The sequence below is a fragment of the Poecilia formosa genome, unplaced genomic scaffold, assembly GCF_000485575.1.
Source record: "Poecilia formosa unplaced genomic scaffold, Poecilia_formosa-5.1.2 Scaffold114, whole genome shotgun sequence".
Taxonomy (NCBI): domain Eukaryota; kingdom Metazoa; phylum Chordata; class Actinopteri; order Cyprinodontiformes; family Poeciliidae; genus Poecilia; species Poecilia formosa.
In genome coordinates, this window is record NW_006800053.1 from 1,499,640 (window position 1) to 1,527,503 (window position 27,864).

At 38.1% G+C, this 27,864-nt stretch overlaps 3 protein-coding genes across 6 annotated transcripts in view; all 3 read left to right on the top strand.

Moving 5' to 3' along the window:
• Window positions 1-213: 213 nt before the first annotated feature.
• LOC103143682 (uncharacterized protein C16orf45) lies at window positions 214-8,157 on the top strand. Its single transcript, XM_016675493.1, has 6 exons — window positions 214-452; window positions 2,418-2,538; window positions 4,628-4,701; window positions 5,341-5,455; window positions 6,833-6,903; window positions 7,172-8,157. The coding sequence occupies exons 1-6, from the start codon at window positions 377-379 to the stop codon at window positions 7,288-7,290; spliced, it is 576 nt and encodes a 191-aa protein (XP_016530979.1). The 5' UTR covers window positions 214-376; the 3' UTR covers window positions 7,291-8,157.
• A 3,527-nt stretch (window positions 8,158-11,684) lies between these two features.
• On the top strand, window positions 11,685-24,658 carry tom1 (target of myb1 membrane trafficking protein). Of its 4 annotated transcripts, none has more exons than XM_007560315.2 (16): window positions 11,687-11,907; window positions 14,391-14,475; window positions 14,590-14,668; window positions 14,779-14,928; window positions 16,105-16,239; window positions 16,336-16,470; window positions 18,122-18,238; window positions 18,473-18,606; window positions 18,698-18,740; window positions 18,816-18,945; window positions 19,502-19,565; window positions 21,152-21,221; window positions 21,536-21,601; window positions 21,970-22,032; window positions 23,175-23,214; window positions 24,038-24,658. In XM_007560315.2, the coding sequence occupies exons 1-16, from the start codon at window positions 11,856-11,858 to the stop codon at window positions 24,130-24,132; spliced, it is 1,458 nt and encodes a 485-aa protein (XP_007560377.1). In that variant the 5' UTR covers window positions 11,687-11,855; the 3' UTR covers window positions 24,133-24,658. The 4 variants fall into 4 exon arrangements, with proteins under 4 accessions (XP_007560380.1, XP_007560377.1, XP_007560378.1 ...); XM_007560316.2 differs by having other exon boundaries at window positions 18,476-18,606; XM_007560318.2 differs by lacking the exon at window positions 16,336-16,470 and having other exon boundaries at window positions 11,685-11,907.
• A 934-nt stretch (window positions 24,659-25,592) lies between these two features.
• LOC103143685 (2-amino-3-ketobutyrate coenzyme A ligase, mitochondrial) overlaps window positions 25,593-27,864 on the top strand; it is an 8,037-nt gene continuing 5,765 nt past the window's right edge. Inside the window, exons 1-2 of the mRNA XM_007560319.2 lie at window positions 25,593-25,896; window positions 27,577-27,707. Of these exons, the coding sequence (XP_007560381.1) occupies window positions 25,677-25,896; window positions 27,577-27,707 (351 nt within the window). The 5' untranslated portion in view covers window positions 25,593-25,676. The remainder of the gene's footprint in view (window positions 25,897-27,576; window positions 27,708-27,864) is intronic.

Sequence of the window (27,864 nt, forward strand, 5' to 3'; positions counted from 1 at the left end):
TGGAGGACTGGTGATGCCATTTCCAGCATGCTGTTGAAAGCTGTATTCAGTCAGGTGATGATGTAAAACACAGAGTGGTACAAGAAGCAGATGGCTGGTCGTTTACAGTCCCTGGAAAGCCTGTAAAGGTGAGATGTGAAGCATTATGGATTGTGGGAAAACTTCCGACTTTGTACCAGTAGGTGGCGCCTCTGAGAACAGATAATTTCCCTGTGAGGCTGAGCGCTGACTGGATTCATCATCTGCTTTCCGCTCCGCGCTCATTTTCTTCCAACACTGCATGGAGTCTGTTGATTTGTGTTTTATAACACTTCACCGACTTCACGCTTGAATCTACTCTGCAGCCTCGGGAAAAGACGCCATTTATTTTACAAACATGGAAAAAGAAAGACGATCCTCTGAACAGTACGGAGCGCTGGACAAAACTGAGCACGGAGCGACGGAGAAACAAAGTGAGTTTATCTGACTGGAATCCTTTTTATTTATGCACATGTATTTTTATTTGTTTATTGTTTACATACTTAAATTAAGGGAGCAAGAGTTTTGAGTCACTTAACGTGCTACACTGTCTGAAAAACTTTATTGGCTTATTGAGTATTATTATTAATATAAAAGTAAATTCTGGAAAATAATTTTATCCTTATTGCAGAGAACATCTAAAGGTCGGGTTTTATTATTTTTAAAAATTGCTAACATTTACTAATATTATCCATCATATAATAATTATATTTAACTGGCAGCTTTGATTCTAAACATTTAGGGTTTTAAGAGTTTTTTCCAATTCAGTTTTGTGCTGATTACAGGATTGGATCAATGGTACTTTACTCTCTTATGGCTTAGAATAACTGCTTATTTTAGCCTGCAGTAAATCATATAAAAACATGTTTGGTGGCTTTATAGCTTTTGAATTTCTTGAAGAAAGGGGGAGAAAGAGACAAATGGGGAGACTTGAGATGTTTTTGCTCTGAAGTGTTGTCTTTACTTTATATGAATACTAACTAAAATGTTTAGGTAAGACTTTCTTACCAAAATGAAGTAGCAAATATCAGAAATGAACTATTATATTAAACATTACACGTGCCACTAATATCTTTTGTTTGGTTGTTTGTTTTTGTTTTGTTTTGTCATGCCAAAAATGAGGATTTCTAAAGAATATATAAATAAATAGAAGTTCCCCATGTATGTAAAATTGTAACATTGGCCACAATGTTGAAGGTAAAGTTTTTGAGTAAAAGGAGGGAAAGCACACAAGTTAAATTAAGCAATATGGTATCTAATGATTTGCTCGGCGTGTGTGTGTGCGCGCGCGTTTGTGTGTGTGTTATTCACAGCCTGTCAGTGTAATGGTTATGCCTTTTCACACAAGGTCATGTAATTAGAGGCCAATCTGAGCTCTGAAAGATGGATGACTCATCGCAGCCGGTGAGGAGTAGGAGGCTGCAGAAAGGGGCGGTGCTGTTCTTCAGTGATATTTAGAAAAAAATACATTTACTTTATCTATGTTTTTTTGTTGTTGTTTTTTTTTACTTTTTTTTTCTGCAAGAAAAGTACACAAAAACAAAAGCCCACCAAAAGTTGAGAGAAACGGATTCGAACGCAGGGCATTCTGGGTAAAAACAACCAAAAAGAAACGCGCGAGTCTACCGCTCGCGGGAGGAAAGGCTCGTTGTGTTTTTTGCCAAAGACAAAAAAGAAATCTTACAGCCACTAAAATTGACGCCACTCCGTTTTTGTTTAGATTTTTTGAAGAAGGATGTTGCGCTAAGCGTCTTCTTCTTCTTCTGAGCTTTTCGTGTCGTTTCCTTCAGTGGTTCTTGGTGCAACGCCCCCCACAGGCGTTTTGACAGTGCGAAAGTGAAACGCACCAGCTGAAAATGTAACATTTTCCGATTTCGAACCGGTGCAAGTACCCTTGGTATCAATAGACTTTTGGACTCAGCACAGCATCAATAATAACAACTGTTTAGCACTTGTAAGAAATATTTCCTGAAAATTTATACTCATTATTAGAACAAACAGATGACAGTTAGAGATTGTTTTTTGGTTGGTTTAAAGTTTTTGTCCTAATTGTTTTGTAAGCCACACCCACTTAAGGAAATCATGACACTACTGAAGAAATAACATCCAGACACTGTCATGGTTATATTTATGAAGTTTTGTATCTAAAAAGGCTAATTTATAACTGAAAAACAAAACTGTACATTTTATTCATTCTCTTGTTGCAGCTGAGGGATTTGAGCAACCAACACACAGAATAGCACTAGCATAAAATGATGTAATCTGAGAGAAATGCAGTCAGACCTGATTATTTCCAGCCCTCGAGACACTAACACTTTTCTCAAAGTTTAAAACTCCTCATCTTTTGATTTTTCTTCTTGTTGATTAATTTCATGTTGTGTTTTTTTCCTGCCTTTCAGCGGAAAATGTCATCTCGATGGCCGACTCTACGGTCACAGTGGAGGACATCGAAGGGGAGCTGTTCAAGATTGAGCGGATACGTGAGATCCTCGTACGAAGAGAATCAGAGCTAAGATACATGTAAAATGTTTTCGTTTTATGTAAATCCCCCCCCCCAAAAAGCAGTGAAATTTGTTCCAACATGACAAAATATGAAAATGTTTTGCATTCATCTCCCTCATCAATAAACATAAAATGACTTTATTTTTCATTTAGCATGTTTTTTTAGTGACTTACTGCGTGAACAAACTTATTCACATGTGACTAAGTTTGTTCACAATTTGTCCCTAATTGTGAAATTGAGTTTTTTCAACATTAGCAAAAATATCGTCAACGTTTTGTGCACATTTGTAGTGGAAACTCAGCTACAGACAAATAATTTAAGTAAAAATCGCCCTTGCTCTCAATATTAATCTGAAAGAATACGTTGAGCTGTTCAGCTCATTTTGAGAGAAATGGAGGCAAAATCTGCTTTAACTTGACCCCTGTTAAAGATATTGGCTTGACGGACAAAACATGTCTCTGGCATCATTTCATGATCTAGTTATTATTCCTTTGCTGCCTCAAACACAGCAAAACCTTGTGTTTAAAATCCTCTGATTACCCCAGGATGGTCTTTGCTGTCCTTTGGGAAGAAGTCGTGAAGCGCCACAAGCAGCCATGTGCACGACAGCAAAATAGACCACAGGCATTATTAAAACTGTAGCAAGCTGCCAGAACCCTCTCATTGTTTTTAATTATTTTGCTCGTTTTCTGCAGAGACCTCATTATTTTTGACACTTTGCAACAGGGAGAGGGGGTTGGAGGCGGCTAATGATGAGGAAACATGTTGGAGTCGGTGTAATGGAGGCACAGTGTGATTGAGACAAACTGACAATGCACCTCTCTTTGTTTTTTCCTCTATGATTTTGGTTTTTGCAGGAACATTTCTGTGCTATGTAACTCACATGGTGACGTGTTTGTGTAAAACAGTTGGTTGTCAGGGAAAAATCTTTTTACTTTGCTTACCAAAGTTAAGTAACTGTCTCAAAATTGTTCCTTCTTGTTGTTTCCTACAGTCAAATTGATATCGATGTTGATAGAAGGAGCGTTACTACCCTGTTTAAAAGCAATTTTAAACAGTTTACAATTGCTTACCTAATAGGAAAATTTGGAGGTTTGGTAATATTCATCCATCCATCTTCTATTCCTGCTTAAAAAATTTATCGCAATTTTTAGTTGTATTTGTTGCAACTAGGGGCGGGTATTTATTGTATTGTTTATCATTTATCGTCAAAACTTTCTTGTCATGATAAGAATTTTGATTTATAATTGTTACAAAAAATTTCAGCTAATGTTAAAAAAATTTACTAAAATGTTATTTTTGCTATGTTCTCCTCTGTATTCCACAAGCCCATCCATAAATATTAGTCAGTTCAAAAATATGATTAAATCTACATGTGTAGCTTAGGGATATAAATCACACTTCTTTAAGTATGTGACGTCCTGAAGGAGCTTATATCAAAATACAAACATTTTTCAGGAGCAGCATTCACGTTTGACTGTGGTGCCATGCAATTACATAAAAAATAAGTAATACAAGTTTTTTATTATCCTACACATCATAATAAAAGTCTAAGTCCATATTGCCCACTCCAAACTGCTAGCTTGACAAAAGTGAATAAAAAGTATATAAAAATACGGCAGTTGTTTTGACACTAAAACAATCTTGGAATAAAGTCTGACCGGTGGCGTTATTTTATGTAAGCAGCATTAATCAAACTCAGCTTGTGTGTCTTGAAGTAGAGGTTAGCGTTAGCCTGTGGTATCTTCTGAGCTGTTAGCAAAAATACTTTGACGCTATGCAGCGTTTAGCTTTACGTAGACGATGTTCCACCAGGGTAGGGTTCATTTTAGAACATTATAGTCAGTGTCTTACAAAAACGAAAGGCGGTCTAAAACTAAAAAGAACATATTGATAAAAGAAGCACTTCACTACAGCAGCTAGCTTCTGTAGCTTAGCTGTAATGCTAGCTTAGCTGTAATGCTAAGCTACGTATAGTTCTAAATCACATGTTGAAAACGGAATTTAACCAACAGCAGAAAAATATAGCAAGTAATACAGTAGTAGTAAACACTTTTCTGCTCATGTCTAACATGGTTATCTTTTAATTTTTTGTTTTTGGCTCAGGATGGATGACATTCAGCTCTGTAAAGAAATTACAAGGCTGAAACAGGAGCTGCAGAAAATTGTCACAACTCCAGGTAAATTGAAAAATATGTTGTCTTTTTAAAAATCTCTTTCTTTGTGGAGTAATGTCACACATTCTCGCCAACCCACTCACATCTTTTTCACAAAAGGCTTCCAGCTAATAGAGTTTTTGATTTTCTAATCTCTTACGAATTTCTGTCGCTGTAAGCAAAGTGAGTACACACTTTCAAAATGTGGACTCACACACATTTGGAAAGTGTGTGAGTGCTTAAGCGCGTTCCACACACAGGATTGTTTTGAATTCGAGTCGAATTTATTTTTTTCATTTCAATTGAGTTCAGATTTTCTTACGTTTTGTGCCTCAAATGTTTCAGACCACTAAAGAAATTCCTTAGGTTTCGAGTTAGGCCTTTAGATAGCTCTAAAAGTATTGTTTTTTTAATGAAAAAATCTTTGCTATTTCAACATGATCTACATCACTAATCGACGGTGCCTTTTGTGATCCATCTAACCAGATGATATTAGTAAGATTTTGAAACAGGGACGGTAAACTATTTCAAACGGTAGTGGAAAATATCTAAATAAAACAAATTTCTTTTTATTTACAAGCTAATCCCAAATCATCTGCAGTTTTCATTTGAATACCTGGGACTGTGTGGGATGATGAAGCCCGTCTTGTGACTGTTAAACAGACAAAGACAGGTCCACAGAAGACGGAGAGAAGGAAGAGGAACTGCTGAAGCAGATAAACAAGCTGGTGGAGACCAGAGACTTCCTGGTGGACGACGTGGAGTTTGAACGGCTCAGGTGAGGCTAACGAACCAACAGCACTTTGAGCTTACAGACAGGAAAAGCTCCAGTATGAAAGCAGAAGATCACAGTTGACAGAGGAAGATGTTTAATTTAGATAGGTGATTTCACTAACGTTAAGTTTTTAGTATCTTGGCTCATTTTGGATCACTCTCGTGGTGACAGAATCTATCAGAAAATGTAGTGAAATGTTTGATATAAACTACTTTTTCACGGTGTAAAATACCTACTTTACCTTTGTTTTCCCTCTCTTTAAAGCTATTCTTTTGTATTGTGTTCATTCACTTCATTCCTTATTAGCCAGATCCTCTAACTTCTCTTGCTAAAGTATTTTATGATCTGCATCGTAAAAATGATAGGTCGAAATCTTCATTTTTCCAAAAGAAGGTGAGATTTATTACTACTATTATTATTATTATTATTATTTGGTGCTGTGATAAATTTATATTTTGCAGAGTTGATCTATTATGTATCACTTTGTATTAAATAAACATAGTATCTGAGAAAACAAAATTCAAAAACAAAACGGCTCAAAGAGAGGAAACTCTGAGAACGAAACCTTGAGGAACCCCACCAGTGAGTTTCAAATTCAAATTCAAAAATACTTAAAAACAAACAAACAAACAAAAAGTATTTTTGAACATGACTTTGAAATTGAATTTGAATTGAATTTGAAATTCACATGTGGGGTTCCTCAAGGTTTCATTCTTGTGCCTTTTTTATTCAACGTCAACATGTTTCCCCAGCTCAAATTTCTTCTACTATGCTGACGACACACAATCTTACATGTCTAACAAGATAATGATTGGACTTAAGGCTCTTTGACGGGGAAGAGCTGTTCAAATGATCCATTTTTTTTTAAGAACGAGCAATTTTATCCCTAACTTAGTTTTATATTAATTGTTCTTGAGGGCCGAATTTCATGTAAAAAGGCTAAATCGTCTGCATTAAGTAAAAATCTGCAATATGGTCTTGCAAAAGGAGTATAATTTTTTTCATAAAATCTAACATTTCAGAATACAAATGTCAAACAGTGCACTTTTGTGTTGTGTAAGTTTTGACCCTTTGTTTGCTATTTGTTTGTTTAGAGGGATTAAATTAGCTTTCAGCCCTGATAAGATTTCACCTGGTGTAAATAAATAACTGAGTGACATTTCAATTTTCCCAAACTGGAGTGTCAGCTGGGACGCTTCATAGGCTGCGTGGTGAGTATTTACAGCAGATATAAAAATGCAAAATGAGAAAAGAGCTGTCCTGATTCAGCATTCACGGAATTGATTTGCCGGTCTGGTCTGTGGTCTTAGTTTACCGGTGCATGAAATAAAGCATTAAAACCATGTCGTAGAACAGTGAGGTCCATATTGTCTTCTTCAGGGAAAGAGAGGAAGACAAGGAGATGGCAGCTTTCCTGGAGTCCAAATTTCCCAATTCTTTGGCCAAAAAAGGTGAGTTAAACAAGTCACCAAATACCACTGCTATGTGAAGATGTGAATTTTACAACGTGACTTAACAGGATCCATTAATACACTGAAAAAGTTGCATTTGATCAACAAGAAAATAAACATTTTGACATAAAAACTTTTAATACATTGTTTTCCCACTCATTGCGTCTTTCTCTGATATCATGCAGCTCTACAGGAAGTTACATCCTATGAATATAGAAGTTCATATTTCGTGGGTAATAACTATTTTCCGTTCTTTTGCCTCGTTCAGGTGCTCCGCGAGATCGAAGGGTTGCATCACAGTCCCAGCGGACATCCAGTCCATTTCTCACGAAAGCCGGACTGACGCTGCTGAAAGACTGCTGTGGCTTCACCTGCTCCGTCATGTGAAGGAGTGAAAAGCTGCGCGTGTGTGTGTGTGTCTGCGTGCGTGTGTGTGTGTCTGTGTGCGTGCGTGTGTGAACACAAATGGGACTCCTCAGTGTTTTTACGTATCCATTCTGTGGGTTTCCTTTAATGACAAATGATTCTTTAAGTGTTCAATCCACTTGAGCGTTTACTGCATCACTGCCACATTGGAGTTTCATGGACAGAAAAACAAAACGTCGAACATGATTGTGACATGTGGCTTTTGAATGTTTGTACACATAAAATGTGAAAAGTGCGGTGTGCGTTTGTTTTCAGCAACTTTTTCCTGCAATTGGAGTTGACAAACTAACACAAGTTCAGTCAAATTGGATGGAAATTGGACCAGATTTCAGAAAATGTTCACAATTGGGCAGTAGCCCAGGGTGCCATTTTTGAGAGGAGAATTGAGGGGCGTCAAAGATTTTATTTTATTTTTTAAATCAATGTGTATTTTGCAAACATTTTACTTTATATAAAACTCTTAGATCCACATCAGGTGTATTGTATTAATATTTTTGGGGGATTTTTAGGAAAATCAACAACACTCAATTATTTGAAAAGTCAAGTTTAATTGTGTAGCACATTTCAGCAACCAGTTGTGAAACAAGCACTACGCTGACAAAATGTACCAATTAATGTTACATTGTTACATTTTGTCAAATGCCATCATCAAAATCATCAAGCAAATACACACAAAATATGTTATTATGAATCAATGGCAGCTGTGGGTTACACTTGCCAATCTACATGTTGCTCTCATCTGACCAGAGCGTTGGCTTCTAATCACCTAAATAACTCAGAACAAACTGTCTGTAGCATAAAATTAAATAAATTCAGTGGTTTAACCTCACACGATGTGAAAAAGTTGAAGAGTTTGTTTTTTAATACCTTTGAACATTTCTGTATATATGGTCTACAGTTGGTTTCTATAAATTGCTTCCTTCACACAATCTCGTTAGCATAAGTGATGCTGATTGGCTTCATTACTAATCATCTCTCTTTCCAGTTAAAGTGATTGGATTTGATTATGGCTGTTCTGGCGGTTTAATTATGCAATCTGTGATGTATCAGATGGAGTAAGTGTAGATCCCTTGAGAGAGGAAAACACTCTTGCCAATCTTAATTTCTGTCGAGTGAATATCAAATTATAAGAACCAACTCTGTAGCTGTTTATAATTTAATTTATTTGTGTAAATGTACCCTAGTCTTTGTTTTTACAAAGATCAAGAGATGGTTTAAATGAAATTCAAGCACGGTGATGAACCCAAAATTAACATCTGCGCATCGTTTTTACAACATAGGGGGGTTTTCAGAGTGCAGCACAGAGTCCGTTTGTTGCCCTACGATTGATTTATTGTGGTCACGGATCCTGTTCTTGTTGCCAACAACACAAACAACAAAAATACCTGGATGGAAAGGTTGGAATCACAACATGTCTCCTCTACTAACCCAAAAACAATGTTTTTACCAGCACTGCATTGAGAAGTGGCTCCTATAATAAGCTCAGTTCCACCAGGTGTTTGCTAATAGCTGCTGGCTAGTCTGAAGGAGCTGAGTGGGTTGCCATGGAGATTCAAGGATTTCTCAAACATGCATGAAAGAATCAAAGCAACACTCCAGGTATGTTTTTCTGATGAGGGAATAACATGATTATAACATGATGTTAAGCTCAAAAGTTGATGTTGCGCAACACTGTGCCTTTAAAGAAGGAGATTAAATAAAACTAGAACTAAAATTTTTGAGATTTTTATCTTAAAAGATTGAAAAGTATCCCTTCTGACTATGTGACAAATGTGCCACAGTTAGTGGCTTGTCATCCAAAAATCCAATTAAAATATGTTGAATGTGTTTGTAGAAAGATAAAAAGAAACAAGTAAAAAAATCCACTCTGGTCCTACATCTTTACTACCATGACGACAGGATGGGGAGGTGTTAGCTGGGAGTGTCGCTGCTGAGGATGAGAGCAGATGGTTTCAGCTCCGACCCCGGCTCTGTCGCCCCTCTGACCTACCGGTGACTCATGCTGACGAGTTACGGCTTAATTGCTCCACAAGCTGGGACATCGAGAAAAATCTTTTTAAGAGACTCTCCTTCTTTCAGTCTGCAAAGTTCCTCCTTTCTTTCCTCCCTCCCCCCTTCATAAGTGTGTTTTGTTGTTCTTTCGTCATGACAGGTGCTAAACAGATGGTTATACAGTCTGACCATGCTAATTGGAAGCAAGAGAGGACACAGTTTGTTCCTGAACGTAGCCCTGGGTTGACGGTTCCAACTTTGTTAGAATAGAATAGAATAGAATAGAATAGAATAGAATAGAATAATCTGTCAAAAGATTAGTCTCCTCTACCTATTCCCCCGAGTTTCTACATCTCTCCAAATGATTAGCATAGCTTCTGATTCGACCTGACCAAAAACAACCAATCAGAACCAGAAGGAGTGTCTTAGCGCTGCCAATCACTCTCATGTACTCGCTGCTAAATGTGCTAATGGCGGAGAAACAATTTACCATTACAGGAAAATCGTTCATCCTCTGTCAGTGGTGGACATGCTAACTAGCCTTAGCATTCACACACTGCTATGAGGAAGAAGCTGCAGGATAGCAGAGAGCAAGGGGGAAGCTGTATGTAAGCATAAGGACGATGGACAGCACTAAGACCCGCCTCCTGACCCTGATTGGTTGTTTCTAGTTAGCACTGGGAGAAAGCAAAGGAGCTCGATTTTTTTCAGAGATTTTCTGTCTCATACCATACTGTCACGACCTTTTCAATAAATCTGTAAAAAATATATCTTTTGTTACATACAGCAGCTTCAATACAGGTTAGTGCGGCCTCAGTCCGCCACACAGAAGTTTATCTCTGTAATTTTTCCACGATAATCTGACTAAAGATCCCAGAGTATTCTTTTTGTCACAATAAAATGTGAATAATTTCATTTAGTTTATTAGTAAGAAATGATGCACGTGCCATGAACAGGTCTCCTAAACGTGGACAACTGCGTCACCTGCTGGTGATGTCAGTGAAGTGTATCGGCAGTAAGAGTGAGTCACTGTTTCTGAGTCATAGCTACACTCGGTAGGATGAAACAACAAACCCAGCAGTTCTTCTCCGTAACGACGCAGTCATTCTGACACCAGCGCCGTCCATGTTTGGGTTTTACAGACTGAAATGATTTATGGCGTTAACCTGATGTTGAATATTCAAAAACATTTCAATCTGGAATATTCTGCTCACTCGTTTCTCGTTTGTCTACCACCGGTTTGAGTGAGCGATAGTGGAAAACTTTGCCTCAGGTAAATTTTCGCTTTTTCATTTGGAAAGTTCTTAATTTCTTTTATTTCTTTATTTGGGGCACATTTTACCAAAGTGAAACAATCCCCCAAAACACACTAAAGTGAGACATTCCAGAAAATCATAATTCTGATTAAAAATCAATTCTGTCCGACCTGACGACTGCATTTAAAGCGAGCCGAGCCGAGCCGGCCGAGTAGAGCCGGTGGAAAAGGGGCAAAAGTAAAACAGTTTCTTCAGCAGCTCCCTCCACCGTGACTAAATCACGATTAATTCAAAGTTGTACAACACACGTGACAAGGGCAGAGTGTCACAATATCTGGCAACTTATTTTGCACAGGAAAAAAAAACGTACAAAATTTCCACCACGGGGACTGAATGAAAACGCAGTTCACACTTTCTGAAAACCACTTCCACTATACGATTATACAAGTTTTAGGGCCACGAAAGGAAAATACAAATTAAACAAAATTACGGGAATAAGGTCCTATATCCAACAATGAAATAGTACTACGAGAGAAAAGTAATAATACAACTTTATTTTCACATTATGACTTTAATCTTGAACTGTTATTATTTTTGGTTTTCTCGTATTATTTCGATTTTATTATCGTAATATTATGAATTTAATCTCGTAAATGTATTTTTTAAAAATTGTTTCGCGTGGCCCCCTAATACTCCGTCGACTGTAAAATGGGAGGTAGTTTTCAGAAAGTATGGATACATTTTTTTTTCTTAGGTATAGTCCAATACTTCATGTTCTACCCACTACAACATTGCATTTTTTAATAAATAGTTTCTTTTCTATTTTTTTTTTCTTTCTTTCGGTTGTGAGGATCTGAAAATGATCCTCAGAGTTTTTTTATACAGTTAGAAAACAGTATACTGTATGTTAGCATACGGTATACTGTTACGTATGTATACCATATATATACATACCTAACTGCAAACTGTTAGCATACAGTAACTGTAAGCTCGGACAGTTACTATATGCTAATGTAAATGCAAATATTTTCTTCTGTTATTTCTTTATTTTCTTTTATGGAGCAGACATCCAAGCAGCCGCCGCGGGGCGCAGTTACACCGTACCGACCTTGTAACAACAGCGAGCATCTGATAAGTATTAGGCTGCTTTCCCTTTAAAGTCTGACGCACTCGGTGCTCCACTTTGGAGAAAGCAGCAGCAGCAGCAGCGGCGGCGGCAGCAGCAGCGGGGACCCGGGGACGTCGGCGCTTCGCTGGACCGTCTCACCGTCCACCATCATGGAGTTTCTGCTGGGGAATCCGTTCAGCTCGCCGGTGGGCCAGCTAATCGGTGAGCTCTCAACGAACGCAAGAAAAAACAGGGAAGGAAAATAAAAAATTAAAGCGCTTTAACGCGATCACTGGCTTTGCTCAAACGTTCCGCCCAGGCTCCACCGAGCTGCCATTTACTCCGTTCTGCAACCTGTTTTCTATTTATTTATTTATTTATTTTTATTTTATTCCAAGACATGGTGCGTTTCACCATGGAGGGGGAAACAACAACTTAAACGCATGAAAACAGATGGAGGCGCAGCGGCTTACGGCGTGATTGACGCCCTGAGAAGACAATGATTAGGCGGGGGAGGTGTTGGGAGACCGATCGGTCCCCGTTGGCTCCGTTTTTAACCTGCACCGAGCTGAGCCGGACATCCCACCCCCACCCACCCCATCTGACCCAAATGAGAGCAGGCTGCAGCACATTTACATCACACTGGCTTTTCTGTGCCACTAACTCACTAGTATTCGCAAACTGACTGCTTCAAATATCTTTATTACTATTTTTATTTTTTGCTCTAATATCAACGATTAAGGAGCTCGTTTTCATTTATTAAAAGAGACAGCGGTAACCTTGGGAACCAGGAAGCGCATACACCCATATTGACATTTTCTAATGTAATGCCTGTAAACAATGCTAAGGGTAAACAGATGAGTTTTTTCCGTCTAAACAACATGCTAAGACTTTATTAGCATGTTGTTTGTTTTCATCTTTCTGTAAAATGTGTCAACTTCGGGGGTTTTACGTTTCTTATATCGTGGATTTCTTTCAATTGTTTATGAAAATGTTATTGTTGTTGTTCTTAACGGGTGTACCAGTGTGCTTCTATTAGTGTAACTATTGCTGCTTTTGACCAATTTCAACTTTTACCCTTGTAGCTATTTTTTAACAATAAATTAAAAAAAATCACTTTTACCTTCAGCTGTATTGGGATCAGCGATGCACCGATCCACTTTTTTCACTTCCGATACCAGTACCGATATTTGAGATTTAGGTACCAATCTGTCTGCTAAACTCACATCAAACTTTTCTTTTTTTTCAAACACAGACATAAATGTACTGAATTACAAATTTATTTGATAACTCTGCGCTAGGACGGCACACTTAAATACACAAGTAGCTTCAACAAGCTTGGTAAAACATGTAAAAACAACACAACTTTAATTTGTCCAGTCAGTTCATTCAGGAGTATAACAGCCAGTGTAAGATAAATAGTTATGAAACTGAAACTGATAGACAAACTATTGGTTTTTTTTCTATCTTGGTGAACAATTTAAAAAAATAAACTGCAATAAACCTTTTTTCAATTGGATCAGACAGCGAAATTAGAGCACAAAGCATAGAATTAGACTTTATAGATCTGCCTTTATGGATTTGGCACATGTCACCAATACCCAATCTAGAAATTTTTTTCATCATCGATACAGATATTAATATTGGATCGTTGCATCTCTAATTGTGATAGGATCACAGTTTTCATCTCTATATCTGGTGTCTGCAACCTGCAAAATGTGGCTGATTTAAAATATTAAACAATGAAATACTGCCCCTTTTTTTATTTATGTATTTTTTATTCTTTTGTTCTGTGCCCCAGTGAGGAAACACTGGCCCCACCCTGAAACCCCCTCCTGGCAAAATTGGACTAGAAACCCCCCACTCTCAATTTATCTATCAATCATGCTACTATACTGGGAATTTCCCATCAGAGGGATAAACAAAGGACTGTTCTATTCTATTGTCACCCCCAAAAAAGGAAATTTACAAACTCATGTTTCCACATTATTTGTGTTAGTTTTTACTGTTTTTTTTTTGTTGTTGTTGTTGTTTGTTTGTTTGTATTAGGTATCTAGGAGTGTGCTGCTATTAAAGTACCAAAATGGAATGTTTACATAGCTGCGCACATTTAGGTTTCCTGTGGTCATCAGTGTTCATCAGACTTATCTGATCCAGCCCGTCTCTTCGGAGCTGTAAATGATTCTTCCAGGTTTTTTGGGTCAAACAGGAAATCGTTTATCCTTCATCCAGGCAGCCATGCAGGAGCTAAAAATATCCCCACATAATGAAGATGTGCGTCTCCACAATGGCGCTCGCCTCCTGAAGTAAACCACACCATGCAGCTTATACACAAAGTATTACTGAATACCTAGCTTGATGCTACGTTGCCGTTTCTTTTCATTTTAGTATTTTTATCCTTTCATTTCAGTACGTTTCAGTGCAACCCCTTTGAAGAGAATTCATTTTATGATGTAATTATAAAATTAAAGTATTTTCCCTAACTAATTTTCCTGTCGGTGCATCGCTAATATACAGTTTCTAATTTCCAAATGTCCAGAACTGTAGCTAAATGTTTAAGCTAAAGAATTAAAAAACAAAAAAAGACCAGCTGCTAATGGTATAATAAAAAATGTGATGCATAAATATGGATAAACGTCGTATTTGTTGGCATTAGCATTAGCAAACTGTTTGACGTCTCTTGACTTTTTGGGGGGGTTTTACAGAGCGTGCCACTAACTCCAGTTTACCATCTGAAGACTGGGAACTCAATATGGAAATCTGTGACATAACCAACAGCTCAGAGGAAGGGTGTGTATCCGTGTGTGTGTGTGTGTGTGTGTGTGTGCTATCTGTCATGATCAGAAACATGCCCTTCCCTCGAGCTTACATGCGTCTAACTGTTGCCACCTCTCTGACTCCCAGGCCCAGAGACGCAGTCAGAGCCATAAAGAAACGGATTGTGGCGAACAAGAACTTCAAGGAGATCATGCTGGCTCTTACTGTGAGCGTCGGTTCTGTTTGTCGTCGTGTGAAATCTTGGGATTTAAACAACTTGGTTTCCTTTGGTGTGTTTTCTGATAGATTTCCTCTTCATCCTCTTTCTGACCGCAGGTCCTTGAGATGTGTGTGAAGAACTGCGGCTACAGATTTCACATTTTGGTTACGACACGCGACTTCATCGAGGGCGTTCTGGTGCGCGCCATCATCCCCAGGAACAACCCGCCACAGATCGTTCATGACCGAGTCCTCGGCATCATACAGGTGGGCCGAGTTCGGTACTAACTGGTTACATTTACTTGGGTAACTTTTTGGGAAGTATTTTCTTTTAGAGCGTTTACGCTTTGCTTTTACTTTAGTGACTTTATTGTGAAGTGTCGCTAATTTCTGGAAGTTTTATTTTGAAAGAAACTAATCTTGAAATTTTTTTTTCTTTCGCCTGAATTTGTTTTTTTTTCTTGTAATCATGTTATTTAGATGAATTATTTTCATATCCTTAAATTTCCACGTGACTTTATGTTTCCAAATGACGATGTGTGACGTCATTTGGTTTGTCAAAATGTAAGGTTGTGTGTTAGTGTCTTACGGAATCAAAAATAAAACAATTCATCTTAATAAGAGAATTACAAAATAACAGAAATCAGGGGAAAAAATATTCCAAATGAATTTCTTTTTAAATTAAAATTTTTATAAAAATTTTAGGTGTGTGTCTTTGTTTGGTGAATTTGTGGTAAAACAAAAAAAGGGAGATTATTTTTGTTGTAATGATGTTATTTAGATGAATTATTTTAATTTCAGTCCTTAAAATACCAACTTTTCCACATAACTTTGTTTTGATGCCTGACGTCATTCAGTTTGTTAAAATATAAAATTATGAGCAGATTTTGGTGTGTTAAGGAATAAAAAAGAAAATTATTCATCTAAATAAGAGAATTACAAAACAACAAAATGAGGGGGGAAAAAATCCTGATCAGTTTCTTTCAATATAAAACTAACAAAAGCCTTTAGTTGCGTATCTGTGTCTGGTGAATTTGTGGTTAAAAAAAAGAGATGATTTTGTTACCTTGTAGTCAATTTGTTTAAATCATTTTGGTCCTTAAAATGCCAAAATTTCCACAGAACTTTATATTTTGATGTCTGACATTATTTGGTTTGTCAAAATATAAACTTACAGTATCTGAAAATTTTGTTGTTTTAATGACTAATATGAAAATCATTACAAAACAACAAAATCACTCACTTGAGTAATTTCTTGGACAGCTACTTTTTACTTTTACTTCAGTAAAATATGTTGAACTGGTGCCGCGGTTAGTGGAACAGCATTTTTAGGTGCCAGGCTCTGCAGGTGGGGCTGAGGTGAAACAAAGAGCCCCACCTGCTGGACCTGGTTTTATTCGCGTCAACGCCCCTGAGTAACTTGTGGTTTCTTCTCTCAACAAGGCGTGGGCCGACGCATTCCGCAGCTCGCCCGACCTGACGGGCGTGGTGTCGGTGTACGAAGACCTGCGGCGGAAGGGACTGGAGTTCCCGGCGGCTCAGCTCGACGGCTACCCGTCGGCTCAGCCTCTGAAGAAGGTGCAAGGCGCCGTTGCTGTGCTTTCCGATCCGCCTCCTCTTGTCTTTTGCTCATTTCCTTATCTGTTGTCTTCTCGCTGCCTCTGCGTGCGGCAGACTTTACCTGGGAACGGGCCTGCTGTCACTGCTCTGTCTGCTGTGCGCCTGTCCACTAAACCTCCTCTCATCCCCGCTCACACCTCTGAGCTCAGACTGGCCCTGGAGGGAACCGGTGCCTTCACTCCCAGCCAGGTGATGCAGCCAGACGACAACAGCTGACTGTCACCGCGCTCTGACAATTTCAGTTTCTCTGTCGTCACCTTCCTAAAAAAATAGCCCAAGTCTTTTTTTTTTCTTCTAAAATTTGGCAAAAAAAAAGTTTGCCAAATAAAATTTGGCAAAAAAAAATACATTATTTTAGGAAGGTGACGCTATGGTGGTTCAACAATTGCTTATTATTTCTATTTCTTACTTTGGCCTTTAACCTTCATCCTTCCTTTCACTAAGAGTTGAGTCACTCAACCAGCAGGAGTGTTTGTGGCTGATATCGGACCACTAGTTTTGTGAAGCTCTGACCTTCCAATAAGTTTTAGCTAATTAGCTAATTTCTATTTAGGGGTTTTAAACAAAAACATAGAAAATGTATCTTTTTAAAGGGACAGTATTTTGTGTTTTCCTGCCATTTTCTAGCATAACAAAGTAGCTATGTTAACTTCAGTTAAATATGACTTAAAAGTAATTTGACTTCCTCATTTAACGCCTTGAAATTGCGCTTCTTTCTCTTTAAAACCTCCTACTCCTTCTGAAACTCCACCTTGACAGATCATTATTGAATTACAGTGGGAGCAGAGGCGACGTCACACTGTGCGCATGTGTGAGCAGTGTGTGTTACAGAGCTCTGCAGATAAGCACCATTCCTCTGCTGTTTCAAAACAAAGACAACGTGATCACAGATGTGACATTTTACTCTGCTGTAGCAAATTAGCATGATCAGCACAATTAGCACTAATATCTGTGGATTTACTTTACTTTCATATTAAGATCAGAGATTTCCAAAACTTCCAACACGTCCTAATCCAGCGTAATCTACGGTGGATACCGTTTTTGAAAAGGAAAACTTTAAGACGTCCAGCTTCCTGTTCACTCCTGAAATCTCACCCCGAGTTAAAAGGACCAGCCTCACTTCCTGTTTAGTCACCTCGCTAACACTTGGAAAACAACTAACTCTGATTCTTCTTCCTACAGTTTCTACTTCCACACTGAAAAGTGTGGCTGTAAAGTAATGTAGTGCTTAGCTACTGTGGATTCACTGCTCAGAAAAGAAATTAGTTGTTTTCAACCTTTTAGTGCAGAGATGCACTGATCCGATATTAATATCTGTATCATCCTGTTATCAAAACAAAAGTTTCTAGATTGGGGATTGTGGCAATTCAGTCTAATTCTATGCTTTGTGCTCTGAGCCACGTCAAACTTTATTATTTATTTTACATTATATTTAGAATTCCTAATTACACCTTCTGACCCATTGGAAACAAAGTTCGTAGCAGTTTATTTTTTTAATGTTTTACCAGTCTATTGTTTTTCTCAGTTTCAGTTTCTTTCTTATTAATTTTACATTGGCTGTTCTACTCCTAGTTTCACTGACTGAACAAATCAAAGTTGTGTTATGTTTATGCGTTTGTTGTATTCAGTACATTTATGTCTACGTTTTAAAAAAAAGAAATATCTTAAGTCATTGATTCCCTGCACGGGATCGGAATTGGCCGATATCAAACCTCCGATATCGGCATCGGAAGTGAAAAAAGCGGATCGGTGCATCCCTCGTTTGGTCGTTGCCAGCTGATTTCTCAGCGCACCTCGGCTTGTTGCTGCGCTCTCCGACTCACTCGCCGTGTCGCTGCAGGTGAAGATGCTGAAGACGGAGCTGGGCGTGGTGCGCACCAACCTGTCCACCATGTCGGAGATGATGAGCCAGCTGGACCCGGTCACGGCGAAGCAGGCAGACATGGAGCTGCTGGAGGTAAAAATGGATCCGTCTCCGAGCCGAATGCGCTCCGAGCCGAATGCGCTCCGAGCCGAATGCGCTCCGAGCCGAATGCGCTCCGAGCCGCGTCACTGTGGATTTCCTTCCTCTCCTGTCGCTTGATGACTCTGCGGTGCCCTTAACTGATCTAGCGCTTCATGCGCTCCGTGCTGCATCCGGCCCTTCAATCCCCCCCCAACCCACACATGGTTTGTCTGGTTGTGTCATTAGCAGTTGTACACTGTATGTAAGGAAATGCAAGACAGGATCGTGAAGATCATCCCCAGACTCAACGAGGAGAACCTGATCGAGGAATTACTGGCCACCAACGATGAAATGAACACTGCCTTCACTCGCTACCACAGGTTACTGCATTATTATTATTATTATTATTATTATTATTAAAACGCTTCAATAAGGCTGTTTAATCCCCATTGGTTGTTTTGCTATCTACAGGTTTGAAAGAAGATTAACCAACGGTCAAAGCACAGAGCAGAAGGTAAAGAGCAGCAATACGCTCATTTTGGTGTCGTGTATCTGTTGGATTTTACATTTTTCTTTTGATTCCTTGCAGAGCGACAACTACATAAACCTGTCGGACCTTTATTCACCCGTCAGCCAATCAGGGATGGCCTCAGTTAAAAGCGACAGCTCCCTCAGTCTGTCCAAGCCAGACAGTTTGTACAGTCTGATGGCCAAGCTGAGTGAGTGTCGCATTTCTCACTGCTCCTCTAACGCAGCTCGCTTTCTGTAACTCGCTCAGAGCTACAGTATAAATGCTACCAAGATGAGTCATAAAGGGATGAAACTGAAATATTGTGATTTTTTTTATACATATATTATGGAGTGACATTTATATTTCGCCTGGAGCACCTGCTAAAATGTTGCCTGGTGTTTGATGTGGGGAATCATCTGGTTGTTTAAGTTCGTGTTATGTTTTTTAATTACACAAATCAATTAAGTCAAGTCAGTACAATTATTTCTTAATTTGGAAATATTGTTTCTCATTGAATTCATGTACCTGTTTAAGTGTGATATGTTGCTTTAATGAAAACAAAGATTTATTTGTTTTTCTTGTGTGTAGCGATATATATTTGTTACATTTTTAATGTGCCGTTTTTCTGTATACATATGAAGCATGTTGTTTTTGTACCATTTTCAATTCAATATTTTATTTAAAGATTTTACCATTAATTCTCTTGACATTGTTGTTCTCCCCTTTTTACAACGCTTCCTGTTTTTTTTTTTTTTCATATTCAGGTACAAGCGAATCAGATGACATGTTATCGCAGAAAATAAACATCTCAAGTCAACAACTAACAAGGTAAACAAAAATAAATAAATGAATCAATTCTAAAAGGCTAAAATCAGCAACGCACTGAACAGTATTTTGTTTCCAATTTCTCGTTATTTTTTTATCTGCTTACTACTTATTTTAGCTAATTTGAATTTCTCTTATTTATATTGTATATGGGGAGACATCGTTTTAAAACAAAGGCAAAATGACCTTAGAATTAACAGTTTTTATTGTATTTAGCATCTTATATTAGCAACATGGGTAATGCTAGCATGGCTAGCAGCATCAAAACACCAGTGTCTGTGACCATAAAGCAGACGTTCATCTTCACTCTTAAGATTTTCAAGACATTCTCAAATCTAGCAGTGAAAATGCCAATTACTTTGCTGCGCATTTTAACAAGATTGAAGATACAGTTGACAAGTTGCGATACCAAGAAACAGTGGTGGGCTAACAGTGGGGGGTGAGGGGGGGAATCCTTAACACTTTAGCACTTTTGCTAACTTTGAAAACATTTAACCTATGTTGCCTAATCTTGCCCTAAATTAATTTTTCCAGACCATGTTGGTTGTAGCGCTTTTGTGTTAGCAGAAGCAGAACTAATTTATCATTAGTGCTATAAGATTAGCACAAGTAACTTTCTTGTTAGCATGCTAACAGTGGTGGGCACAAGTGTGTTTATCCACTAAAAACAGAGTAATGTCTTTTTGGTTTTGTGCTTTGATGTTTCTGCTAACTTTGAAAATGTTTAATTAGCCCACTGCTTTAGGGAGTAGCTAGCAGCACCTACCACTGCATAGAAATAAATCCAAAAAATTAAAATTAGGGATGCATGACATATCTGCATAAACATCTGTATTTGCCAATGGTGTTCATTTTTTAGCATAACAGATAAAAAAAAAAACTAGGTCAATAGTCAATTTCCATCTTGTTGCCACTTTTGTATGTGTTTCTGGAGGGATGGGGTTAGCTGAAGCAGAGAGGCTTCTGCTAAACCAGTGTTTCTCAACCCTGGTCCTCACCGCCCCCCCTGTCATGCATGTTTTCGGTATTTCCCTTCTGCCACACACCTGAATTGTATCTCTGGGTGATTAACAGGCTTCTGCAGTACTAGATGGTCATGCAATCATTTGGATCAGCTGCTCTGGAATAGAGGCACATCTAAAACATGCAGAGCAGGGGGGCGGTGAGGACCAGGGTTGAGAAACACTGTGCTAAACACTGGAAGTGTAGGGAAAAGTATATATACATGTTCAGATATCAGTTAAAGCAATAATATTAATATCAAATATCAGATATTGATCATGTAAGTCATATAGTCATCCTGCGGCAGCTTAGAGATGGAAACTTTCTCGATTTGTTTGTCCAGAAGAATCCAAAGAATCCAAACTTGCTTTAATGCACATAATCACATCACTCTGACCATGTGAGAAAAATTTTGTAAGCACACAATGGAAGACCCTTTAGTTGCAGATAAAAACGAAGCAAATTCGGTAATTCTGCCTGTTTGCGGCAAGTTGCGTTTTCTGCTGAGAACGTTTCACCCAGTTTGCCTCGTTCTTATGTAAATGACTCTAATGGCAGTTAATTAATGTACAAAACTTTGTTTTCAGTGATGCGAATGAAGTGACAGAAGACGATCCGGCTCGAGCTCAGGGCAGCAGTTTACAAAACTCTGGATTGGTAAGAAGAAAAAAAAACACTGTGGCATTTGAGATTCCTACAGATTTGAGAGTCACAAGACTGAACTTGTTGTCTGTCATGGGACATTTGAGCACATGTGAACATTAAGGTGAAAGCAGCTTAAAATGGTAAAAAAAAAAAAAAGTCAGGTTAGACTTAAAGTTAGGTTTTAAATGGGGTGTTTATAGAGCCTGTGCTATGAACACAGTGGTGAGTTTTGGGGGAATAGTTATGCCTCTCTAAGTGTTTCCTTTTCAATGAACTCTCTCTGTGTGTGTGTGTGTGTGTGTGTGTGTGTGTGTGTGTGTGTGAAGGATGAGAGTCCAGCCTCGACCCGCAGCTCTTCACCAAAGTTAGATTGGATGATTAAAAGGGGAATGGTGGGTCTGAACGCACAGCTAGCGTGCAAACGCTTGCTTTTTTTCCCTGTATTGCCATTCGAATGTGTTGTTGGTGACTTTTGTTTCTGTTTATGAAGATTTTTTTTTATTTATTTCATTTTTTTTTTTTTTGAGGTCAGTCTCAATGGTCTGCATGTTGGTGTTTGAGCACGACCGCATTGTTTGGGACATGTCGACATTTTTTCCTCACCTCTTGAGTTTTTCTCCGTTCCTCACTTCGGTTGGTGATGCAGTTTGAGTCTTCTGTCCTTTTCGCTTTCGATTTGTGCTCGGTGGTTTGGTGGCATGATGATTCTGCTGTTTCACTTCCGGCTTCGCTCACCCTTTGCTCTACTTTTCCTCCTCAGATTCCCATCAACCAGTCCAATGTCATGGACGACGTCGAGAAATGGCTAGAGCTGGAAGACGAGGTCAGCGACCAGATCTTACGGAGTTTATGTTCCGACTGACGTGTTACACCTATTTTACTTTAGCTTAAATATTAAACACACACAGTCTTTTCTAAAAATTCTACATCTATAAAACTGCAGACACTGTTGAGTCAAGCCGACTTTTGGAGAAACTTTTATCTGGTTTTTCTGAGAGATTTTTCGGTCATGTTAGAAATCTATTTCGTTTCGCTCAGTTCTGTACAATAACATACACAATTAGAAAACAGCAGATATTGTATTTGCTGGTCTTTATTGGTTTTAGTTTGAGCATATTTCTTCAGGGTCAAGGAAAAACAAACCCATGTTAGGATTTAATTTATTTTTAACAAAATCACCACCATTTGCACAATTGGTGGTTGCTCATAACAATCCCTCTGGAATAAATACAACTGGAGCATTTTACATTAAATTTCCTGGAAATTAAAGTGTCTAGAAACTTCAGTTTAATAACCCATGACTTCTGTTTTTCTGCTGTGCCACTAAACCCAGATGATGATGATCTGGGTCATCATCATCTGGATGATCATCCAGATGTTATTTTATTTTCTCACCAATCTAACTCTCCAAGTTGGTTTGATATTAAGCAAAGGATGAATATTCTCCAAAGCCTCTGGCAACTAAAACATATGGCCAAACCAATTATATTTTAATGAGAGATTATTTTCGCTCCCCAAACTAAATAAATATGCTCAAATTAAAGGAGCAGTGTTATGTATTTTCCATGCACATAATGGTATTTTATGACACGATCAAGTGCCTATATTACCTTCAGTCATTATAAAAATGCTGCGTAAATATCAAACTTGACTCAGAAGAAATTTGACTTCACAATCTGACCATTTGAAATTGGGCCTCTGTGTCTTTAAGAAGCTTCTGCTCTTTCTACTACACTAGAAACACTGCAGGAATAGCAGTATAATGTGATATAAAGGTGAATTTTATATAATACGCCCCTTTAAAGGTTGGAATTTTTTTTACTTTCACTGTATAGTCATGATGCTGCAGTTAAAAAAAAGGATTTATTTGGAATCATTTTGCCAGCACTTTGACAAAACACTACAAAAAATGTAGGTGAATGAAACACAAATGTTTACTTTGTGTTTTTTTTTTCTGCAATGCAGTACGACGACTATGAAGACTCAGAGGGTGTGACCAGTGAAGGTGAGAATTAAAACATTTAATTCCTGCTGGATGACTCACTGATTCTAGCTAGCATTTTATTCAGCTGCCATGGTTACCAGTGGAACCATTACATAGAAAAAACAGTCTCTGATACTAATGTATGAAACTATTATTTTTAAAGCGGTGGGCGCAGTCTGGTTTGTTTTCTGATTGATAGAAATGTTGAATGTGCCTGGTCACTATAACAAACGTTGCTGGACAATAAACTCTCCCGGAAGTTATCGCGATAAACGATAATGTCGTTGTTTTGGACCATTTTCCAGTAATATAATGGTACTAATGGCATAACACATTCTCAGATATTGATCATTTTTTTAATTCTACTGAATTTTTAACACAGGAACAGGAAAATAAATAAACAAAACAACAGAAACTACTAATAAAATAAATGATGAAGTCTCTGTAAACAAAATTGTCTTTCAAAAAAAGGTCTAGTTGAGACCAAAGCACCAGACTGAAGACTTTTGTCATCCAGTTTGTGGTAGAAAGAGAGAGAGAAAAGAGAAAAACAATAAATCATGCAAGTGGAAATTAGCGATATTGTTTTAATTCATCGTACGATTAACTTATTTCGACGGGCCTGACACCAACCATTCATTCTCCGTTTCATGCATTTCACCAGCAGATGGCGCTTTCCAGCAGGATTTAGAATTATTAATAACCAGTCAGGACGTACCCTCTCTACATTCTATGTATTCTTTTTTTTTTATTTTCCTCTCCAGTTAACCTAGAGCTGTCAGCCATGACTCAAACTCATGAATCGTGTTTTTTTTTTTTTCTTTCTTTTTTTGGCTCTCGGCAGAGTTCGACAGGTTTCTGGCAGAAAGAGCAAAAGCGGCGGAGCGCCTGCCGTCCCTGCGAGGCTCCTCACGGGACGCCAGCTACTCCGAGTCCTAAAGCCATGCGGCGCCACCAGCAGGTGCGTCCCAACTTATGATTGAGTGGAGGGTTGTTACATGGAAGCGACACTGGAGGAACAACGCTGGACCAGAAAATGAGCTCGGAACTGTGTGAAAACCATGCTGGTGAAGGAATGTTTTTACTTGAGGGTTTGTATGCGAGCAAACTTTTGCACATTTTCTATATGGTTACATTCCTGACATTCAGAGGGGAAAAAAAGATATTGTTACAAAGAAACACTTTGCAGGATATATTATGTATTATACTGCTGTGAAATGTATATATAAATATATATATATATTGGTAACATGAAAGGTAAAAATACACTTTAAAAAATAATTTAAAAAACACTGTAAACTTGTAAGTGAAGCTCTGATGTAACATACTGTTATTGTTTAATGCTTCACTTTTTTTCTTGTTGGATGTGGAAAAATTCCAGATTTTGTACTTCCAGCTTTTCCGCATAATGTCAGAAATTCATGACAGATTGCTGCCAGATATTAAACTAAAGCTATTAACTGGACGTCAGAACTGTCTTGTCTTCATTTTGTTTCCTCCAAATCCAAACTGTCACTGTTATTTTCATCTTCTGTGGTTCATGTTGTTTCACTTCAAAACAGTGGTTGTGGAATCTTGCACTATGAGCACACTTCAAAAAGGTCGAAGTTGGGTCAAGAAAAAAAAGAAAAGAAACATAGCATTATCTTATTGTATTTCAATTCAGTCCAATAAAATTTTCCCACGTCATACATGTCATAGCAACTGTCCTAAAGCAAAACTTAAAAGCAAAAAAAAAAAATGTGTGTGTGTGTGAACAAGGGTTTACAAAAAGAACAAACCAGAATTAAAATGACTGAGCGCCATCATGCTGCCACCAAAAGAAGCTCATTTCAAGAATTCATAGATTTCTTTGATTTATTTCTCTCTGTGTTTTATCCCAAAAAAATTATGAACCAGTTTTGTGTTGTTTTGCCATTGGGTAGCATTTTTTCCCCAAAAAATGAACAAGTAATTAGAAACTGCCATTTTCTGATAACACTAAAAATGTATTTCACTGTTCCATCAGTCTTTTAAAAATAAAAGTATTACACAGTGTGTTATATTTTAGGAACCATAAATGTGATGTGGGAAAGAAAATGCTTTAAGCCTAATATGTTACACTTAAGGGTCACCGTGAGGTCATGTTTATGTTTGCGTGTTAGGCTAGTAAGGAAGATGTACCCAACATTGTTATTAGCTACACCTCGTGCTAAAAGTTATTACTGTTAATAATGCGTTTTTATAGTAAAAAAACAAACAAAAAAACTGAATTATTTTCATGATAACGAATTATTTACTGCTGTAGTTTATCTCACAAACGCCAGGCTACCGTAGCATAACTTGATCAAAAAGCTCTGAGTCTGATTGGACGAAAAGACCCACCTGCTAAGCTTCTGCGACATATGATTGGTCCAGAGCAGATACACCCATCAGCAGTAGGTGACGCAATCGCGCCGACTTAGAACCTCAACAGCAGTTCAGCGTGACATCAAAGAAGCGACATGTCTCTCGGCAAAGCAGTTCGGAGTTTGATTAAACCGGCCCGGGGGCTCCTGGCGTCCTCGGAACCGGCTCTGAAACGGAGCTACGCGGCTGTCGCTGAGGCCAGAGCAGTGCTGGAGCACGAGCTGGACTCCATCCGAGCCGCAGGCACGTGGAAAGCCGAGAGGATCATTACCTCCAAGCAGGGTCCACAAATCAACGTGGAAGGCAGCCGTGGCAGTGAGTGCTTTCTGGTTACTGTATCCACAAGTTATATAAAGTAGTAACCTGAAAAACCAGGCTCACTGAAGGGGGCTGTGCTCAGCTTTAGTAAGTTCACAAGACAAATTCAGTCCAAGCAGTCCAGGAGTTATTTAAAAGTCCTGCTTCCGTCCCACGAGCCTTCTCGAAAAGTAGATTTACTTGAGCAAAGCACTCACGATTTCACAACAACACGAGCCACTACTTCTGTTTTAGTAGAGTTTACTTTTATAGCACCTTTCCCAAGGGGCTTCACAAACTGTTCAAAGATAAAAATGGAATTATAATTTGGCCAAACACGGCAAAGAGCAAATAAAAAGGTATCTAAAGAAGGTCCTACAAATTTTAATTTAACTGTTTATATTTCTATACAAGAAACTTTTAAAATCTGCAACTGACTGCATAAAAAGCACTGCACACATTTTTTTTTCAGTTTTGTTATGATGTCTTTTGTGTAAACTGTAGACCGATTTATTTATTTTTCTTGGGGAAAAATAAAGCTTTTCTTGTAATGAAGAGTATAAATTATGTATTTTCTTTTCAATAACCGATATACAAAGCTAATAAAACTATTAGATTGTGAAATGCTGTATGCATTAACATAAAATAAACGTCTTTTTTTTTTTTTAGAAGAAACACTGCTGGAAAAATGCTGAGTGCTTTGTTTTTATTATGAGTTGATGACATCACAAGAGGCACTACAATTGATGGGGTGGCCATTTTACCATTTTGCACCTTTTGATCTCTGTACCTGAGTTGTCCTGGTTTTGAAGTAATTTTTGTTTATTTGATGTTTTATAATATAGATATATGTTGCTAATGAATAGCGTCTACCAGTAGGAGTTAATTTATTTTAATGGTTATTTTACGCCATATTTTCTAGGAGTAGACTGGTCCAGAAGATGATCAGAACCAGAATACAATGTTTACACAATCAAAACTATGCAACTACTGAATGAAATTGCATGGCAGGTTTTAACATTTTTACGACAATTTCGTTCTTAGATATAAATATTCCTTTTGAGGGAGGAATGTGATGTAGAAACATGGGCGACAAAAAGACAAAAGAATAAAGAGAAAAATAAAAAACCTGATCAGTTGCCTTCTGTGATGTCATCAGCAGCATGTGTGTGAAAAAGCTTGTGTTTTTTAAGATGACAATTTTATTTTGGACAAATATTTTAAAACAAAGCAAAATGAATATAAAAACTGACAGCTATGATGTCCTACATATTATGAGTTTAATTGATTTTTATGAAAATGACAGTGAGTGTAGCTTTAAATAATCAAATATCTTTGACTAATCAATTGACACCACTGTCGTAGATTTTGTTCTGTTTGATGCGGAACCGTCTCTAGCTCACGCTCAGTTTCCATGGCAGCAGCTCTAATCTCTGCCTTGTTACTGTCCTGCTAGCGAAGCACATCCTCTGTGGTGTTGTTGATGTTTCTGCTTTGACCCCTTCCCAGACATTGACCCCGCTTGTTTCAGGTCATGACCCAACATGCGCGAAACTGTCACACGTGAGAAACATCCAGTCTTTTACACTCTCACTCTTCGTTATGTATCGATTTGAGGACTTGTTCGCATCGTTTTTTGCGAAATTACTTATTCCTCTTTTTTTTTTTTTCCTTTTCTTTTTAAACGTCGTGTTTTAGGTATATTGAACTTCTGCGCTAACAACTACCTGGGCCTGTCCAGTCACCCGGAAGTGGTGCAGGCGGGAATAGAAGCGCTGAAGACGCACGGCGCTGGACTGAGCTCTGTGAGGTTCATCTGTGGGACGCAGGTAAGGCGGTGGTTAAAGCGTTCATTTCTTACCAATCTCATTATTTTATTTTTGCTCCCTTCCCCTTGTTTTATTTTACATCTTCCAAAGTGAACATAATAATAATAATAATAATAATAACAAAATCTGTAAATAAACAAAGGAGAAAACAGGAAGG

What these genes read in the sequence shown, in the direction of transcription:
- LOC103143682 (XM_016675493.1), top strand. Translation starts at nt 377, where the DNA reads ATGGAAAAAGAAAGACGATCCTCTGAACAGTACGGAGCGCTGGACAAA. An exon ending in CGGAGCGACGGAGAAACAAA is followed by an intron (nt 453 to 2,417) that starts GTGAGTTTATCT and finishes CCTGCCTTTCAG; the next exon opens with CGGAAAATGTCATCTCGATG. An exon ending in GAAAATTGTCACAACTCCAG is followed by an intron (nt 4,702 to 5,340) that starts GTAAATTGAAAA and finishes ACTGTTAAACAG; the next exon opens with ACAAAGACAGGTCCACAGAA.
- tom1 (XM_007560315.2), top strand. Translation starts at nt 11,856, where the DNA reads ATGGAGTTTCTGCTGGGGAATCCGTTCAGCTCGCCGGTGGGCCAGCTA. An exon ending in AGATCATGCTGGCTCTTACT is followed by an intron (nt 14,669 to 14,778) that starts GTGAGCGTCGGT and finishes TTCTGACCGCAG; the next exon opens with GTCCTTGAGATGTGTGTGAA. An exon ending in GGATGATTAAAAGGGGAATG is followed by an intron (nt 21,602 to 21,969) that starts GTGGGTCTGAAC and finishes TTTCCTCCTCAG; the next exon opens with ATTCCCATCAACCAGTCCAA.